At 44.8% G+C, this 18,511-nt stretch overlaps 5 protein-coding genes and 1 long non-coding RNA gene across 7 annotated transcripts; 2 read left to right on the top strand and 4 right to left on the bottom strand.

The window, feature by feature from the left end:
- Window positions 1-227: 227 nt before the first annotated feature.
- Window positions 228-1,112, bottom strand: LOC120456254 (nucleolar protein 58). Its single transcript, XM_039642974.1, has one exon. It carries the CDS (start codon window positions 645-647, stop codon window positions 228-230), a length of 420 nt encoding a protein of 139 aa, XP_039498908.1. The 5' UTR covers window positions 648-1,112.
- Window positions 1,113-2,579: 1,467 nt separating this feature from the next.
- Window positions 2,580-4,467, top strand: LOC120456916 (probable cytochrome P450 28c1). The gene is made up of 5 exons (XM_039644047.2): window positions 2,580-2,796; window positions 2,865-3,210; window positions 3,263-3,673; window positions 3,728-3,851; window positions 3,916-4,467. The coding sequence occupies exons 1-5, from the start codon at window positions 2,609-2,611 to the stop codon at window positions 4,368-4,370; spliced, it is 1,524 nt and encodes a 507-aa protein (XP_039499981.1). The 5' UTR covers window positions 2,580-2,608; the 3' UTR covers window positions 4,371-4,467.
- A 1,394-nt stretch (window positions 4,468-5,861) lies between these two features.
- Window positions 5,862-9,085, bottom strand: LOC120457029 (transcription factor SPT20 homolog). Its single transcript, XM_039644191.2, has 2 exons — window positions 9,067-9,085; window positions 5,862-8,877 (listed from the first exon to the last, which is right to left on the bottom strand). The coding sequence occupies exons 1-2, from the start codon at window positions 9,083-9,085 to the stop codon at window positions 5,918-5,920; spliced, it is 2,979 nt and encodes a 992-aa protein (XP_039500125.2). The 3' UTR covers window positions 5,862-5,917.
- A 666-nt stretch (window positions 9,086-9,751) lies between these two features.
- LOC120456008 lies at window positions 9,752-11,333 on the top strand. Of its 2 annotated transcripts, none has more exons than XR_005616790.1 (3): window positions 9,752-9,888; window positions 10,084-10,323; window positions 11,021-11,333. It is a non-coding gene; the product is annotated as an uncharacterized LOC120456008 (long non-coding RNA). The 2 variants fall into 2 exon arrangements; XR_005616791.2 differs by lacking the exon at window positions 11,021-11,333 and adding an exon at window positions 10,908-11,008.
- Window positions 11,334-14,841: 3,508 nt separating this feature from the next.
- LOC120456143 (transmembrane emp24 domain-containing protein 3) lies at window positions 14,842-16,056 on the bottom strand. Its single transcript, XM_039642770.1, has 2 exons — window positions 15,911-16,056; window positions 14,842-15,835 (listed from the first exon to the last, which is right to left on the bottom strand). The coding sequence occupies exon 2, from the start codon at window positions 15,759-15,761 to the stop codon at window positions 15,129-15,131; it is 633 nt and encodes a 210-aa protein (XP_039498704.1). The 5' UTR covers window positions 15,762-15,835; window positions 15,911-16,056; the 3' UTR covers window positions 14,842-15,128.
- Window positions 16,057-16,202: 146 nt separating this feature from the next.
- LOC120456140 (nudC domain-containing protein 1) lies at window positions 16,203-18,352 on the bottom strand. Its single transcript, XM_039642766.2, has 2 exons — window positions 16,936-18,352; window positions 16,203-16,885 (listed from the first exon to the last, which is right to left on the bottom strand). The coding sequence occupies exons 1-2, from the start codon at window positions 18,206-18,208 to the stop codon at window positions 16,401-16,403; spliced, it is 1,758 nt and encodes a 585-aa protein (XP_039498700.1). The 5' UTR covers window positions 18,209-18,352; the 3' UTR covers window positions 16,203-16,400.
- Window positions 18,353-18,511: the final 159 nt, after the last annotated feature.

Here is an 18,511-nt window from a genome sequence, read left to right as displayed (position 1 = left end):
AGGGTTTCAAGTGTTACGAATATTAGGATTTAATGTCTTATAAACTTTTTAAAAACTTGATCTTTTCGGTTTCAAGATTTTAGTTTCTACAAATATTAACTAAAATCCGGCTTAGAAGATGTTATTTTTAATATGTTTTTCAATTAATTTATTTGTTAAAAAAGGTATATTAAGAAGTGTATATATCAAAGTCGGTGGGTTGATTTGGAGCCAAAGGACCTAAATATTTAACCACTGCGACGACTGCGTCGCACTTTCTTGCTATTCTTGTCCTTCTGATCCTTCTTGTTTTTCTTGCTACTCTTGTTCTTGGACTTCTTGTCCTTCTTGTTCTTCTTGTCCTTCTTGTCTTTCTTGTCCTTCCTGAGGCGCCGGTTGACGTAGTGCCTCCTGTGCCGAACTTTCTTATCGCTGGACGACGATGAAGCCTCCGTGGTGGTGGTGGTCGTGGGCGCATCTGTCGTGGTAGTGGTCGTCGTGGTGGTGGTGGTTTTAGTCGAATCCGTCGGAGGCGTAGCCGCTGGCGTACCAGAAGGAGTGGGCGTAGCTGCCGGAGTGGGCGTAGCTGCCGGAGTGGGCGTAGCTGCCGGAGTGGGCGAAGCGATGGCCAGGATGCTGGCGAGGATCAGAACGCAGAGGAATCGCATGGTGTGGTTTTGAGGCAATGGCACTTGGAACTGTGCTTTTCAACCGATTCTTAACAGACTTTTATAGCACCCATACCATCCAGACCATCCAACCAGCATCTAAATGCCTGAAAATGAAAGTTCTATTTGTCCAGGGCAAATAGTGCCACCCATTTCTCGCCTGTCTTGGATCTCCGCTACTCCGGATTCATGGCTTTGTTTCATTTGGTTCGCTGTTTGCATGGAACACGCTTAGAATCCCAGTTTGTTTGCACTGGAGGCACATATAATGGCACATAATAATTGGCAATATTTGCCAAAATCGAGGGTACAAGTTCTGTTCGTAATAAAAGCATTGTTGATATTGTCAGGCAGTTTATTAATATCTTTTGCACATGTGATTCTGTTTGATGGATCTGTTTCACTTTAGGAACTTCTAACGAATTTTCGGTTCTAGTTATGATGGTATAATGATTATAATATAAATCGGTCTTAAAGTGATATAAATCTGTTGTAATCTGATATAAATCTGTCATATTCTGATATAAAATCTGTTGTAATCTGATATAAATCTGTCATATTCTGATAAAAATCTGTCATAATCTGATATAAATCTGTAATATTCTGATATAAATCTGTCTTAATATGATATAAATCTGTCATATTCTGATATAAATCTATTTTAATCTGATATAAAAATTGTCTTAATATGATATAAATCTGTCATATTCTGATATAAATCTATTTTAATCTGATATAAATCTGTCATAATCTAATATAAATCTGTCATATTCTGATATAAATCTGTTGTAATCTGATATAAATCTATCTTAATCTGATATAAATCTGTTGTAATCTGATAAGAAGATATCATAAGGGATCTTCTCATGCTTTGCAGACCCAGCGGAATCATCACCATCATCATGAAGCTGCCCAAGATCTCTTCACCTGCCATTCGCTTTATGTTCGTAGTACCTAGGATGAGCTGGAATCCATTAGATACGCTTTTGTGCCGAGATTCATCCGGCGAAAGAATGTCAATGCCACTGACCAGTGGGATTTAGAGCCACCTAAATTATGAACACTTTTTGTTCGAATAATTATTATACTATAACATATACTATAACACAGCGAATTTTTACTATCTCGACTTGAAAGTATCTGATATAAACTTGACAGAATATTAGCAAACCTAAGAGGTCATCTTTGGGCAATACTTGTGTGTTGTTTTTCGCTGTTTTCTGGTATTAGAGCACTGCGTTTACATAATACCATCAATCATGGTACAATCCTCAGTGATTGATGGAGGAAGTGACCGCTGCACAAATCCCCTAATAGAGTCTCGATTTCCCAGTTGATGGATTAGATAACTAAGCTCACAAACAACCAACCATGTCGAATTGCATTCGTCACAGTTTAAGTGACACAAAAGATGGCAATTTGAGGGGATTTCAAATTTGCCAATTGTTTTGGCTAAAGTTTTCATAAAAAAGATGTGTTTCTCATCCACGAGCGGAGGGTGAACAAATATTTGTGGGCAAATATAGGAATCGAGCAGCTCAACACTCGACAATGGCCTCTTTTGTTGAATTAAGTGTTTCAATTTGCTTCGTTCAGGGTTGTCAGGTTGTTGGCAGTGTACTTTAACTACTTCTGGTCACAACTTTTGTTGCAGTGTGCAAGCTATACATGTATCATCTGATTTTTGGTCCATCTTTCGATTTCAAAAGTTCATTGGATATGCAACTCCCCTTAGTTGTTCTGATATAAGAGCAGTTCGTAGCAGTAATTCGATAATGGCAGCCCCCAAGTTTCAGCGACACGCAAGCTCACATAAGATCATTTGCAAAATGGGAAAAAAAACTATATTATATATGAAATGGAAATGGAAGCACGCTAGGGATGAGATGCCCCATCCCCAAGTCCCAAGATGCGCGTATCCAATTCAATTTCATCCACTCAGTTTCGCCTACGACGTCGTCATGTTTGGATCGCTTCTACTGGGCATCGCCACCCTGCTGGGCATCATCTACGCCTTTCTGGTGTCCAACTTTGGCCACTGGCGGCGACGTGGAGTCACCGAACCCAAGGCTCTGCCCCTCTTCGGTTCCTTTCCCAGCATGGTGTGGCCACGCCAGCACTTCACCATGGACATGCGCGATATCTACATGTGGGTATTCATCTTATTCTATATCCCATTATTATATATCCCATTTAATGGATGCACTTGCTCTGCAGGCGTTACAGGCACACCCATAGCTATGTGGGCTGCTACCTGTTGCGTGCACCCAAGCTGCTCGTCTTGGAGCCCCGCCTGGTGTACGAGATCTATGTGAGCGCGTTCAGTCACTTTGAGAACAACGATGCCTCCAAGATGGTGGACATAGCCAAGGATCGCCTGGTCGCCCTCAATCCCTTTGTGCTCGAGGGCGAGGAGTGGCGCCACCAGCGGGCGGTCTTCTCCACTCTGCTGACCAACGGTCGCATCCGCACCACCCATGCCATCATGCAGCGCGTCTGCCAGGATCTCTGCCAGTTCATCGCCATGAAGTCCGCCGGCGGCAAGGAGCTGGACTGCATTGATGTGAGTTATCCTATCACAAATGGTATCAAACTACTTCAAAGGGTTTATACAGCTTGGTCTCCGATTCACGGGCGAATCCTTGTTTGACTGCGTCCTGGGCATCCAGGCGCGCACCTTCACCGACAATCCGCTGCCGGTGGTGCGGCAGAACCACGAGATGTCCGCCGAGAATCGCGGACTGGCCATTGCCGGTGCCGTCAGTGGACTCTTTCCGAATCTGCCGCGTTGGCTGCGTCCCAAGGTGTTTCCCCGTTCCCACGATCAGTTCTACGGCGCGATGATCAGCGAGGCACTGCGTCTGCGACGTTCCAAGCACCAGGAGCGCAACGACTTCATCAATCATCTGCTCGAGATGCAGCGGGAACTGGATCTCAGCGAGGAGGACATGGCCTCGCATGCCATGACCTTCATGTTCGACGGTCTGGACACCACCTCCAATAGCATTGCCCACTGCCTGCTCCTGGTAATGTACTTCACCCATCTGCATATCTATTCTAACCTATATGGATCGCCCTAGCTGGCTCGCAATCCCGATAGCCAGCGACGTCTGGTCGAGGAACTGCAGCAGGTCAGTTCTGGCGGAGATCTGCCCGATCTGGACGCGCTGATAGACCTGCCCTACCTGAGTGCCTGCTTTAATGGTGGGTAATGCTATGCAGCATTGAAATGTCAAATATTTAACAGATATATATTATATATATTTAGAGAGCTTACGGATTTATCCGGCTGGCGGCTGGGCATCGAAGAGCTGCACCAAGGAGTACGAGCTGCGGGGTAGCCACCATGCGGAGCCACTCAAGCTGCGGCCCGGCGACAATGTGATGGTGCCCATCTACGCCCTGCACAATGATCCCGATCACTATCCGGAACCCGAGGTATTCCGGCCCGAAAGATTCCTGGACGGTGGACTGAAGACCAGCAAGCAGCAGGGCATCTTTCTGGGCTTTGGGAATGGACCGCGCCAGTGTGTGGGTATGCGATTGGGTCTAGCCATGGCCAAAGCCGCTCTGGCGGCCATTGTGCAGCGATTCGAGGTCCTGGTCAGTCCACGGACACTGAGCGGCACGGAAATCGATCCCATGACCTTTGTGGGCGTCCACAAGGGCGGCATCTGGCTGCAGTTCGTCCCACGGCAAAACTGGACTAGGAAACCCATATAGAAAGTAGTTCCAAGAAACACAAAAAGGGTTTAGCTCATATACTTTATATATGTATAATAATATTCATTTAGTAAAATAATATTGTTGTATAGTGCAACTTATACTTCTCATTGTTTATTAGAAACTTGTAAGGTCTAAATTTCAGTTAAGTTGGATGATCTATTACCTTTCTATTACCAGTTTTAATGGGCTTTCCCATCGAGTTTTCAATGATTTGTATTTTCATTTTATCAATGGAAATTAGAGTGGACCTTCACCTTTGTTGGGCTCAGGGTTTAGCTGCATTCATCGGGGAATTATGTCATCGGGCGATGTCCAAACTCTGGCATTATAATTCATCAAAAGGGCGGCGGAAATAAATGCATTCATACCAAATACACTGAAAGAAATAAATGTTGGCGTAAAATCAAAGAGTTATGTTGAATATTCATACAAAAATATGTTAATTAACCAAAACAAATCAGGAAAAATGTTAATAATAATATTCACATTGGTGACAACATTTTCTCAATAACTTGAAATGAGTTATTTGCAAAATCATTTGTTTATTTCTTTTTTTAGGGGGAAGGCCTACGATATTGGGTATTGAGTAAGGTGCGAATAATTGTCATGGCATCACACTGAAACTGAAACTGAAAAATGGAACGTGTAGGCCCCAAAATCCCAGAAATCCGGCCTGGCCTTTCACTATTAGCCACTTACTAAGAGCGGAAGCAAACAAATAAATAAAACCCGTCAAAAACCCACTGTTCGCAGTCCCAAATGAAAATGAAACCAAAACCAGCGAAGGTCACGCATTTGGGAGAGAGTTTTTGGGCCCCAAAACCAGAAGATGACACGCCTCTGGGATGAATAATTTGGGATCAGAGACATCGTCGAAATTATAGTGGCAATCATAGAGATGTAACAGCTATAGCCATCTAATTTGTTTATAGGGCTTTTTCAGATGTAATAGAGGATAATATGAACCCAAACTGAAGATTCCAAGTGGAAACTCTTTGAAATGCAATTCAAAAGAGTTGCTATCATATGTTAGCTCTTTAGCAAACATTCAAGTATATAGTGTTATATATTTTCTGATTGCAATCGCTGCCAATTTGAGTCGAATATAACCAAGTACCCTTTACTGATTCACCTTCTCGTCGAGCACAACCCATTTGTTAAGCATTAAAATTCAAGGTTCGCCGTAAAATGCACAGCCAACTGAGATTCCCGATTAGCCCCAATCAACGAAATTAAACAGTCAAATTATTTACATATTTTACGTAAGTATAAATTTATTAGGTAAGAAATTCGTATCGGTTGTTATTGCATGCAAATGATTTGATTTCGAATGCGATTGTGTCTCGTGTATTTGTGGGTTTTTTGGGTATTTGAATTCGTTACTGAAATGCATGCGAAATGAGGTGGAAAATCGAAAGAGTTGGAACGAAAAACTCAAAAAAAAAAATATATATATGTATATATAGCAAAAATATATAGCTGAATGATGAGATTAAGAACTAATCAGTGCTGGGCATTGCGCTCCGGATGAGTGCCCCAATCCCCTACAGACTGGCCACGGGATGCAGACGCAGTGGCTTCGATGCCTGCCGCACGATACGCGACCTGGGACGAGCTGGTGGCAAGTAGGCATTGCTACGTGGCTGCGCCAGTGGCAGCAATCGCAGTGGCTGCTGCACATCATCGTAGATCTTGACGGTCTGCACATGACTCTCCGCACCACTGTGCGCATTCTGGGTGACCACCCGGACCACCTGATGGCGTCCCTGCGGCTGCTCATTGCTAGCGCCCAGTATCTTGATCGTCTTCACACCAGCCTGATCGAGTTGCTCCAGCACCTTGAACGTTCGTGTGGCATGCGGCTTCACTATCTGCACCGTGCGCACCCGGGAGCTGCCACGCAGCGCAACAGGTGCCACCACTGGGGCTGTGGCTGCCATGGCCACATTCACCGCCACCTGGACGTCCTTGGGCATGAACTTCTGCAGCGATTGCTGCGCCTTGAAGTTGAGGGTGGGCTGCAGCTTCTGCTGGCTCTGCACCACGCGGTGGTAGTGGTGGTGCAGGTGGTGCTGTGCCTGCTGCACCTGCTGGGGTTGCTGGCGGGGCACAGCACTGCTCACGTAGGCAGGGGCATAGAAACGGGGACGCTTCGATTGCTCACGGTACATGGGAGCCACCTCGATGACCTGCTGCTGCTGCTGCTGCTGCTGGACATGATGATGTTGCTTCTGCTGGACATGATGATGTTGCTGCTGGCGGACAGTGACTGGCTGGGCATAGCGGGCGAAGGGCTGCACGGTGTTCATGTAGCTCCGCAGGGAGTGGATGTGCGTCACCTGGGTGGGCGCTGGAGCTGGCAGCGAAATGGCAATGGGAGCGGGGCCACTCACGTGGATGGGAGCGGGAGCGGGAACTCGCACTGGAGCTGGAGCAGGTGCAGCAACACGGACAGGAGCAGGAGCAGGAGCTGGTGCAGCAACGCGGACTGGAGCTGGAGCAGGAGCAGCCACTGCTGGTGGCAGATAGCCAGATGCCCTGTATTGCTGCTGGTAGGAGTGGCTGCTAGAAGTGGCTGTCGCCTGGACAACGGCAACAGGAGCTGGAGCTGCAGCTGGAGCGGAAACTGGAGCGGGAGCAGGTGCAGCCAAGGGAGCAGGAGCGGGAATGGAAACGGTAGCATGAGCCGCAACTGGCGATGGAGCTGGAGCTGAAGCAGTGCCAGTGGGAGGCAGGTAGCCAGGAGCCGTAAACTGTTGCTGGTAGCCGCCACTAGTGGATGTGGCCAGTGTGTTTTGAGGAGCCAAAGGCTGCTGCTGCTGCGACTTGGGACGACCATAGACGATGTCTGCGCTTTGCTGTTGCTGGGCAGCCTGCAACTGAGACTGCACCACGATCTGCTGCTGCTGCAGTTGCTGTTGCTGTTGCTGCCGCTGTTGTTGCTGTTGCTGCTGCTGTTGCTGTTGCTGCTGTTGTTGCTGCTGCTGTTGCTGTTGCTGTTGCTGTTGCTGCTGCTGTTGCAAGAGCAACTGCTGCTCCTGCTGCTGCTTCAGCAGTTTGGTTTGGGTTTGCAGGCTGTGCAGCTCGGCAATGGCGGCCTCGGCGTTTTCGGGCTTCACGAAATCATAGCCATCGGGCAGGGCACCAGGATTGCTAGCGGTTGCTTCCGCGGGAGCAGCGTACACCTGTTGCTGTTGCAGCTGTTGTTGCTGCTGTTGCTGCAACTGTTGTTGCTGCTGTGGCTGCTGCAGCTGTTGCTGCTGTGGCTGTGCCTGCTGGTAGGTGATCTGGGTGGGTGCCTGGGGACGTGGCTCATCGTAGCCAGGTGGCAGATAGCCAGGAGCACGATACTCGCCGGCCACCTGCTGCACGGATGCAACACTCTGTGTGTTGGTGGCAACATTCTGAACGGAGGACACACTCTGCGCTGCGGTGGCGACACTCTGGCTGAGCGACACGGGCAACTGATCGGGAGACGCGAATTCGTAGCCAGGTGGCAGATAGCCAGGAGCACGGTATTCCTGACCCGGATTCTGCACAGAAACCTCCTGCTGCTGCTGAACGGACTGAATCTGTTGCACTTGCTGTTGCTGCTGTTGCTGTTGCACCTCTTGAACTTGCTGCACTTGCTGCACTTGCTGCTGCTGCTGTTCCTGCTGCTGTGGTGGCAGATATGTTGGTCCTTGGAAGACCTTCTGTGGCTGCTGGTAGCTGATGGGCGTGGCCTGGTAGCTGGGCACTGGCTGGGCAACTGCCTCTCCGGCAGTGGGCGGCAGATATGCTGGAGCCTCGTAGTTGTTCTGTTGGCTGTACTGCTGTTGCACCTGCTGTTGCTGCTGCGGAATCACTGGCTGTTGTTGCTGCTGCACATACTCCTGTTGCTGCTGAATCACTTGCTGCTGCTGTTGCTGCTGCTGGACAATGGGTGCGGCCACCGTGGGTGGCAGATAGGCCTGACCGCTGTAACCCACCGGGGATGAAGCCGGAGCTGTGCGCTGGAAATCATGCTGGTAGCTCGAAGGGAAGGGCACGGGAATCGAGGCAGCAGCTGAGGAAGGAGCAGGAGCAGCTGCAGTGGCAACTGGAGCTGGAACTGGAGTGGCAGCAGGAGCCGGAACTGGAGCATCGGCAAAGTTGAGGAAGCTCAAGTCCAAGCTATCGTCGTGGGCATGAGCATTGGCACTCTGACCCGCGGGCGGCAGGTAGGCGGGGCCCTTGGCGGCAAAGTGATTGTGCACCTCGAAGATCTGATAGCCGGAATTGGCGTAGTTGCTCTCCTGGAAGCCACCGCCCGTCTTGTAGTACTGCTGCTTGGTGATCAGCTGCGGTTGCTGCTGCTGCAGTTGCTGTTGCTGCAGTTGCAGTTGCTGCTGCTGTTGCTGTTGCAACTTGAGCGATATATCCGCTTGGGTTAATCCGCATAGCGCACAGATGGCGAGCGCAATGAAGGCGCCAAAGAACTTCACCGAGAACGAATCGTAAGGAAACAAACACAAAACAAATACTTTGAGTCACAGAAAAAAAAAAGATGTTGTTATAAATATGTTGTTATATTATCACTGTTATGTGGATGGATGTGGGATTTGTGTGTGGTGAATGAATCCTTGGCTGAATGGTAATCCTTAGCCATGGGGCAGGTGCAGCGCTTACATTCATCTTCACAGTGGTCGTGCTTGAGCCCTCGATGTCCAACCGATCAATGATGCCCCCATTGACCCAGCCACTCGTTTTATACAAGGGCCATCCGCAAACTAGTCGCTAAGTCGGCGCATCTTCAACTTCATCGTCATATTCATCTACATCTACATCGATCGACATCTCATCTCCATCGCGCCATCATTTTTCCCCCCTTTTCGCTGAACCTTCGTCATCTTTCGCCGAGCTGCAAACTCCGAGCTCCAAGCTGCCCAGTGGTCAATGGTCAGTGGACAGAAGGGGACCTTTCATTAGTTGGGCTTAGTTACCATGGGATGCTGCGCAACATTTTCGGATAGTTGCGCTGCGGCGGCTCGTTCGCATTTCGCTCGGATATTCAGATTCCGCTTATTGAGTTATCGCCGCTCAGCTACACTGAAAACTTTCTAGTACCATAAATGAAATGCCCAAAAAAAACAGGCTTGACTTGGTGCTAACTTAATATGTATTTTAATAATTTCACTAAATATGTAAAGTACTACGTACTACGTATTACGTTACATTAAAAGGAAATAGTGAATAATACTAAATACTAAATAATACTAAATACTAAATAATACTAAATACTAAATAATACTAAATACTTAATACTAAATAATACCAAAAAATAAGTGCCCTCCTCTGCGATTCTCAAAAGTCCTACGTAAGCAAACCACTTTTTCGATGTTTTAAAAAAAAAAAATACTAAATGTGAGTGAGTGGTGCAGTGATTTTATGTGGCAGCAGAGGATACCAATAATGTGATTTCGACCTACTGGAGAAAGTGCCTAAGCTAGCTATTTTCCAGGAGCTACAACGTGGAGAGAGCTTGGGGAAAGGGGTGAGTACCTCAAAACAATTGGACAGTTTTAAAGACCCTCTCGATGTTTGAGATTTTGTTGTTAGTCCTCCCGCGAAAGGTGAGAGGTTTGGTTATATTATTTATATGTTTAATTGCAATGTTATTGTACTAGTACTGGATTCGTCGCTTTAATAAAACTATAATATATTTTTTCTTTTCCAAAACTGTCTAAAGTTTTTCGCAGTGCATGCCGTGCGCTTTTGGGCGGATGTAACTAATACGCCTGCTAGCTAAATACGCCGCGGACATGGGACATCAGTCACCGGTGGTCAGTGCGTTCTCCGTCCGGATTGCGCAATCCTACGGCTCGTTATCGGCTGGCTTGGATTTCCTGTTATTAGCTTTTCAGCTGCGCATTTGCATCGGTTTCGGATACAGATACGGATTCGGATTCGGATTCAGATACGAATTCAGGTACGGATACGGATACGGGTTTCGCAAAATGATCGCTAAATAGCTGGCTGGCATTGCCAAAAATGATTACATCTGTCATTAGCCATGCGTGTCGGCTGGCTTCATTTGGTTTTTATATTTGTTTATTTATTTGTATATTTTTCGAGGGCCTATGAATTAAACATTAAATATTGATAAGCGTGTCGCCTCACCTCTGGAGTTGCAAATAACACCACCTGCTAAACGGGAAACATTCGTGAATTCTTGTGCAACAGCAGTTGAAGTTTTATGATGGCTTCAAATTTGAAAAGCCACTTTAATTGTTATAAAAGACATTTTTAAGTAAGGAACGCGATTCTTATCAGCATTTTAATAAGACAATATTTTTACACACTTTACTATTTAGAGAATACATATTTTATAATTCTGTAAATAAAATATATCACATCTGTGCTCCAAAAACCATTCATTCACACATCGCCTATCCAAAAAAACGACATAAAACATGACTCTATTCATAGGCTTTTGATACCAATCACAACAAAACAGATGCAGTTGTATAACCATTATAGCGACATATGTATCTTTCATTTGGTTTGCCGCAGAAACGCGTGTAATTTTCCCATGGCGATCGGTTTTTGGAGGGGGATTTACCCCTCTCGCCGATAATCGAGAAACCTTGACCCATCTTGACTCAAATATTTTATGCATACTCTAGCCAATGCATACAAAACGGCCAAAACGATCGCCAGCCACTTGGCCAACAGACGACAAAAGGCGGCCGAAAGGGGAAAATGTTCGGAGGAGATGGCCAACAAAGGCGGGACATGCAAATAATTGAATCGAATTGAATTGAATCGAGATATTGGCCCAGAGATACTTATTAACTGATTAAATAAAACAATGTGCGAACGTTTATTTCGGTTCGCATTCATGGGGCTTTTATGTGTTGGATTGCATAATTATATGGCATTTGTAAAATGTTTTATGACAATATTTTGACATGATATATAGTTTAGATGAGAATGAGAAAAACGATGGTAAAAAAAAACTTATTATATAAATTAGATACATATATTTTATAAAATATTTTATTATATAGTTTAGATAAAAAGATAAAAAAGGTTGGTAGCTTAGGAACTTATTAGATATACTAGATACATATATTTATTTAATATATTTCATTAGGCAAGAAATAATCATCAACATTAAGTTCCATTTTATTGTAAATTTGGGAATAATAGTTTAATGTTAGACCATCTAATTTAAAAATCAAATAATGCGTCTTGCCACAGTAATTACAGCCAGTTAATCAAAACTATTATTCAAAATTGGTTATGAAATGCATTTTATTGTAACTCTATCCCCAATTCTTTGGGGCCATAAATTTGGGCACAGCGTGAATTAGCATTGGATATGCATTATTAATTATTTATGAGTGTTCCCCTGCAGTTTGTTGGCATAACTACAAAATTTGATATGCATATTGCCTGGCTTGTTAATTATTTAATTTCTCGCTTGAATTCCCTCTCTCTCTTTCTGCTCTATCTCTCTCCCTTTCCGGTTCCCTGTGGAAAATGTAAAAATGCCCAAAAATGTGCATATATTCACATTAACAAACATCGCCACCCATTAGTGGGCCATTGGAGGTCGATTTACATACTTATAACTTATACTTATTGGCCATGCGTTGGCTGGAATATCTATTGGTATTAAATGTGTGCCATATTCGAGCTGGAACAGCAACAGGTTGCAGCCGAAACGTAGTGGGGCTACACAGAAAGAAATTGGGCATTAATATGTACATACCTAACAAAAATTGTTCTTTATATGTATGTATAACTTATATTTCCTATGTTTTTACAATATTACGCAAAAGTGTTACTTAAAGTAGTTATCTAGTCATTTGATAATTTTCATCATAAACACTTTTTCATTTAATCGTCTATGTATTTTTACTACTGCTATTTCTGTCAGTGCATTGGAAATATTTGGCAAAGACGATAAAGATAAACAAACTTACTACTACAAAAAAAAAAAAAATCACAACACGAAAAATAAAAACGAAATGAAAAGGGAAACCGAATCGATTTAATAAATATGCGACTGCAAAGAGGGCAGATCAATGGCTTTTCAATAACTTATTTGGTTTATAGAGTTATAAATTCAACTTACGATATGTTAGCTTAAGAAACTTTGTTCATATCTGATGCAGTTCTCTTGCACATGAATATATAATATTATATAAAATGGATATGTGGTCAGTGTTAAATAAAGAACAATATTAAGTATTATATTTAATAATATATTATAATAATATATTAAAAATGCATTACCATACTTTAAAGCAGTATATATACGAGAAGTCTACAAAATAGTTTGCTTATGTTTCATAATAAAGTTTTGTAATAAAACCATTCATTTCCTAGAAACTATTGAGCAACCCTCGCAGCATCCGGTCGCAGATCGCCCATTGACGGATGGACCGGTGTCGTCGGATTACTAATTGACACATAAAACCCGGAGAGTCTCCGGCAGCCACAGCGGCGACCTCTTGGCCCAAAAAGTGGGGCTATAATTCGTGGACTTTTCAGGGGGATGGGGGGTTAAGGCATGGAAATGGGCGTGGCGCTTTAGGAAGCTTGGGGCGTGTTCGGCTCATTTGTTTTTGGGGGCCTCATCGGTGACGATACATTGATTGACCATTATCTCTATTGAGCCACGCCATGCAAAATTGATTGGGTTTCGAAATCGCAGTTTTTAATTACCGCTGCTGGCCAAAATAATTGCTGCGCATGAATAATTTATATCAATTAATATTTATAAATAATATCTATAAGGCTGTAAGTTAAGAGTTACATCTTAATAGTTGGGTTTGCTTATTTTATACCAGGAATTATAGAAAGCTAAGATTGAAAGACACTTGATGAAAGACTAAATTATAATTAAGAGTGCAAAGTTGGTAACTGGGTCTGCGATTTAACCTCTGACACGCGTGGCACATAACTCCAGTTATTACTATCATTATATCTGGGTAATTGGCACCCGAGGTGTGATTAACCCCATTTTGTGGCCGATCAATCGATCCGCTGACAATTCATTTACAAAAGTCCTTCGGATTGGATTTCCCTTTCACTTTGGCTTTGAGCTACCTGGCCATTTGTTGTTGCCAAGCCGCGAATTCAGTTTGGGCCAATATCTTTTAGGGCCAGCCAGGTAATTAATTAATGTGTCAAAAAACCAAACAAGAAACTTCAATGTCTTGTTTATTGTCTAGAAATAATACTAATCATAGTTGGATATTTAGAATATTGAAAATCTGGCAGAAACAATAAAAAAAGGATATATTCGCACAACTTCAAAGTTAAAGTGTAAACCTATTAACAGAAACCACTTACAGCATAATAAAGATATTTCATACAAATTTAGTTTGCAAGAAAAAAATAAATAACATTTTTGGCAATTTTATTGTTTATTGTTTTTTGCCTCAGCATTTTTTCCCTGAATGATGTGTCACTGTCATTGTCTTGGACTGATTTAAATACTATTAATTGGCCGGCGGACAAACGGCGATATTTGCATATCATTTATCGTATTTGATATCTGGACATGTGTATATATTTGGCAATGCCATATGCGATTGACAAAAGATCTGCGAATTTCCAAGAGTCAGTCAATGAAGATCAACAAATAAAAGATGACAGACCGCGCAAAAGGCAGTTAAAAAGATTTATTGCATCTCAATGGCGCATCAGCTCAGCGGTGGCAATAATTTGGTTTGCATAATTGTCGTTTAGTAACACGAATCCCCAAACGGATTTCATAATATCCATTATATTTGCTGATATATCTGGGTGTGAATGCGCAGACAACGCAGTTATCTCTTATCAGTTTTCAAACCAATTTGGATCTCAAAAGTTGACCAAGTTGCCCAAATTATTATCACACTGATATGGCTGGAAGTATGAACAAGATTAATGCATTCATAAAAATCAATGATAATTTTCCGTTTGCTGATAAATGTATCCCTTTATTCCACTTGATAGGTACGTGCTATAAGTTATCATATTCGTGGCTGCTTTATTCATTTTGTATCTTTGTATCTATTCAATTTGATGTCATATCTATATTAATTTACTTTACAAAGAGTAAAACTTAAAATATGCTTCACTGAGCACATAATAATATAATTCTCAATTAAAGTACATTTTCTAATACCACATACTTCACCACGCAGCTAAAATACTTTTCTATTGACTCAGCTGAATTTCGAAAGATATATACGTACAAATCTTAGCTATATCCGTGACGTTCTACACGCCACGCCATCTGAACTGGGATATGTTAAAAGAACAGAGTCTTGTGAAAATTCAGTCGATTTTGTGTTCAGTTTAGAATAAATATAGATACTTTTACTGCGCGAAATATTGCCGAAGTCAAAGGGGTTTTCATTGTTTATATCTTTCATTGTCCGCTTTTCTTGCTTCTGGGCGAGATTCATTCCCCAATGAGCCCTCCCCTATTGAAACGCTTTGTGAATACCTTTAGCTATCGATTTGTGGTTGCTTTTTTATGTATTTAAAAAAAAAACATTCTCTGTTTTACCGGGTGGGGTCTTAACGAAAAAATATTACATGTCGTTAGGGGTTTTTTTCCCGATAAAGAAACGCCCTTGAGGGGGGGGGGGGGAATGAATACGTTGTGGCTAAGACGAGATTGACAACATTTCGGGGGATTCGGACTGTTGGGGATTGTTGTTTTGGGGGGACACCCTCTCCTTTCAAGGGCTCTGAACTAAGCTAGATCCCAACATGAAGCCCGATCCTCTAGAGCCGCCCGTAGTGCGCCTGGCTGGGCTTTCGGTCCGTAAAGAAGTTCCTCAGCACCATAATCTGAACGAGACCGATCAGGATGACGGCGGCCGTCTCCAGGGATGACCAGACCATAACCCGCTGGTTGAGATCTTCGGCCCGCTTGCGACCTTGCGCCTCCCTCAGCCGGTGATGCGTCTGGGCGTCCAGAATATCGTTGAGGCCCTTGTGAATCGCCTGCGACGATGTCTCCATTTGTGTAAGCACCGTGGCATGTTCATCCACACCGGGCAGAGCCGGCTCGTCGCCCACTTGGAAGTCCACGTAGACGATCTTGTGCGAGAAGGCCGAGAATTGATTGCCAAAGCAGGCGGTATACACGCCCGTTGTCTCGGCGACAAACTGATGGCTGTCAAAGGTGGCCTTCTCCAGTTTGTAGATGACCTTGCCCTGCGGATCCTTCAGGGTAACGTCCACATCCAATTGGCCACCGGCCGACACCTGGAACTCAAAGTAGGCGCTCGAATTCTTCTTGATCTCCTCGTAGAAGCAATCCTCCGCGTTATCGGCCAAATCGAACGTGAATTCCACGGCAGAGATGCAGTGCATCATCAGAGCCACCACAAATACAACGATTTGTGTGTTCATGGTTCCTATTTGCTTTTTGGTATTGCCTGCTGGATTCGATTGATTCCCTGGTTCGCCGCCTGCTATTTTTCCAGCTGCAAAGGAAATACGCTGGGTCACTGACAAGATTCCGGCCAAATGCGATGCCACCTGTCATTTCATTTACTCACCAGCCTCCGTCCGAATTACGTGACGTGTTTTTGTTATTTGTGATATGGTATCGATATGGCCACCAGTCGGCGTTCTTTGTTATCGCCGCACGATAGGTCTGAGGTTCTGACGTGTCAACACTCTTTTTTGGCGCTCGCTGTGCAACACTACATGCCCACGTAGAGGCTATCGGTATTTGATGTGCTACCTATCGATATTGCAGTGCTGCCACCCTTTTCGAGAACCTTGACTTGGCGCCATTATTAAAATTTCTTGTGTTTATAATTAAACTTCATTAAAATAACAAAAATGTAATATATATACATTTTATTATTTAAAATTTTATTACGTCATCACGTTCTCAAGATTTTTGTAAAACTATTAATCTTCAAAACACGTTTCAATATTGGAAATGTGAGTGGCTAAGTGCATAAATCCAGTTATTGTCCACCGAACAAAAAATTTTTTAAAAGTAAATGGCGAAAAAAGGAAAGGGAAGCTGATCAGGGTCTACACCTGCAGGCGTAGCAGTGCGTGCTTGGAGAGAACGGTGATCACATTGTTTGCCGTAGTTATGCCCAGAATTTCGTCAACATTGTCACCCAAGGTGACAAGATTCTGTTTACCCAAGGAGACGGGAGGTCCGTTGCGCCGGCGCAGACCACCAGCGGATTCGTGACTCGGGAAGTAGACGAGCACGTGGCGTACAGGGTCACATATGACCACGTAATCCAAATCCGGACAGCAGGCGGTGAACTTTCGCTGAACCTTGGAGGCCTGCACGTAGCCGAAGGCGTGCAGCTGGCCCTCGTGGCGGACACTCCATTCATCTGGACGACTGGGCTGGTACATCTGCAGCCATATGGAGGCGTCGACGCCCTGGCGGGTAGCAAAGGCGGCCGGAAACCCAGGACGCAGCGTGGTGGTGAGCACCAGTGGCGTGGAACCAAGAAAAATGGTGTGAGTGATGTTACCGCTGGACAGATTGAAGCGCACTGAAAGAGAACGTTTTAATGAAGTATATACAAAACAATGAAATACTTACCCATCTTAATTTCCTCGTCCGCGGGTCCCAGGTCGCATTCCTCAAGCGGATTCTCGAGATCGGGAATGGGCAGTGGTGTAGCATCCATGGGAGGTACATCTTCCGCTACGCCGTCGTCCTCCTGCGCGAGCAACCGTGGCCAGTTCTGTGTCTCCGCCTTGGTAAGATGTAATTCTAGGCCATTCTCCACCAACTTAAGGACACCTAAATCTTCTCCCACACTACCGTATAACTCTTCGGTGAAGATATTTTCACCCCGGTGCTTTACAACGATATTTGTGCTAGAGCCGCTCACGTCAAACTCTTCTGCGGATGCAGTTGAAGGAACTTTGAAACGAATGAGCACATTATTAGCTGTCTGGGACCAGCCATAATTAGCTTGGCCACCATTTTGCAGCTGGACTTCCTGATTAACTGGGGGATTTAAGCGGGCAGCGACTGCCGCCGCAGCGGCTGCTTCCTCGGCTGCCTGACGCTGCTCGGGTGTCTGAACTTCGCGGTTGCTGGCAATGACTAGGGACTCGGCGCGAGGCTCAAAAGCACAGTATTGCAATGAGCCAGTGGTTTCCAGGCGTTGGCAGATGCTATATGACCACTCCTCATTGTTGGGCAATTGACTCCACCGTGCCCAGGTCAAATCCATGTAATAGACGTGCGTCTGGTCCCGGGCAACTGCATCACGGCGTGCCACATGACCAGCCACCAGTGAGATTTGCTTACGTTCCTGCACCACATCCAGCCGGGCATCAAAGAGTTCAAAGCCGCGATGACCACTGGCATTATTCACCGGCGAGCGTGTAATCCGTTGCCATTCCTGCTCACCGGATCGCGATCTGTCGCCAGTGTCCACCAGATGGTATGAGGTCATCCCGTCGCAGATCACACAAAACCTTTCCGAAACGAAAATGATTGTGTAGTTGTAGTCCCCCGGCCTATGTAGCCTCTCATCGCCCTGATCGCTATAGTCCACCGTGAAGACAACGCGCTGGCCACGTGTATGCCCACTCTGTGGATCGGAGGTGCACTGCACCAGCTGGTGGCGCTCGTTGAAGAAGTAGCTGTGGTGACGCAGCCATGGATCGGCTACCAGATGATTGTGCCGGGCAAAGAGCTCCACATGCAGCAGCGAGAACTGACTGGCGTGCGGCTCCAGCACGTAGGCATCACATCCAAGATCCTGCCGCAGCACTGGCACCGAATCGAAGGACAACTTGTAGCCATCGAAGTTCGGGCACACCAGATTGCGGTCCACTTTCAGTTCCACCACCGGCATGTTGAGTTCCTAGGCCAATCTTGAGTTCGATTTTAGTAGAGATTTGGAAAAAATGGAAATAGAAATTCCAGAAAGTCAAGGCAAAAGGGGCCAAAACAAATCAAATCAAATCGTTTGTCAGCCGGATAGCGATGACAGTTCGGGCCGAAGTTTGTATCGAGAACTGGGAGATATCGATAGTGGGGGAGCTTTTTGCTGGACGATATCTCGATATTCTAAAAATCTAATTTGATTTGGCGTTATGTGAAGATGTACATTTTTTGACCGAAAATTAACTAAACAAAACAATAGCTTTAAGCGAAA

Source organism: Drosophila santomea, chromosome X, assembly GCF_016746245.2.
Source record: "Drosophila santomea strain STO CAGO 1482 chromosome X, Prin_Dsan_1.1, whole genome shotgun sequence".
Taxonomy (NCBI): Eukaryota; Metazoa; Arthropoda; class Insecta; order Diptera; family Drosophilidae; genus Drosophila; species Drosophila santomea.
Note: the sequence above shows the minus strand (reverse complement) of the source record. Positions and strands in the feature narration are given on the sequence as shown.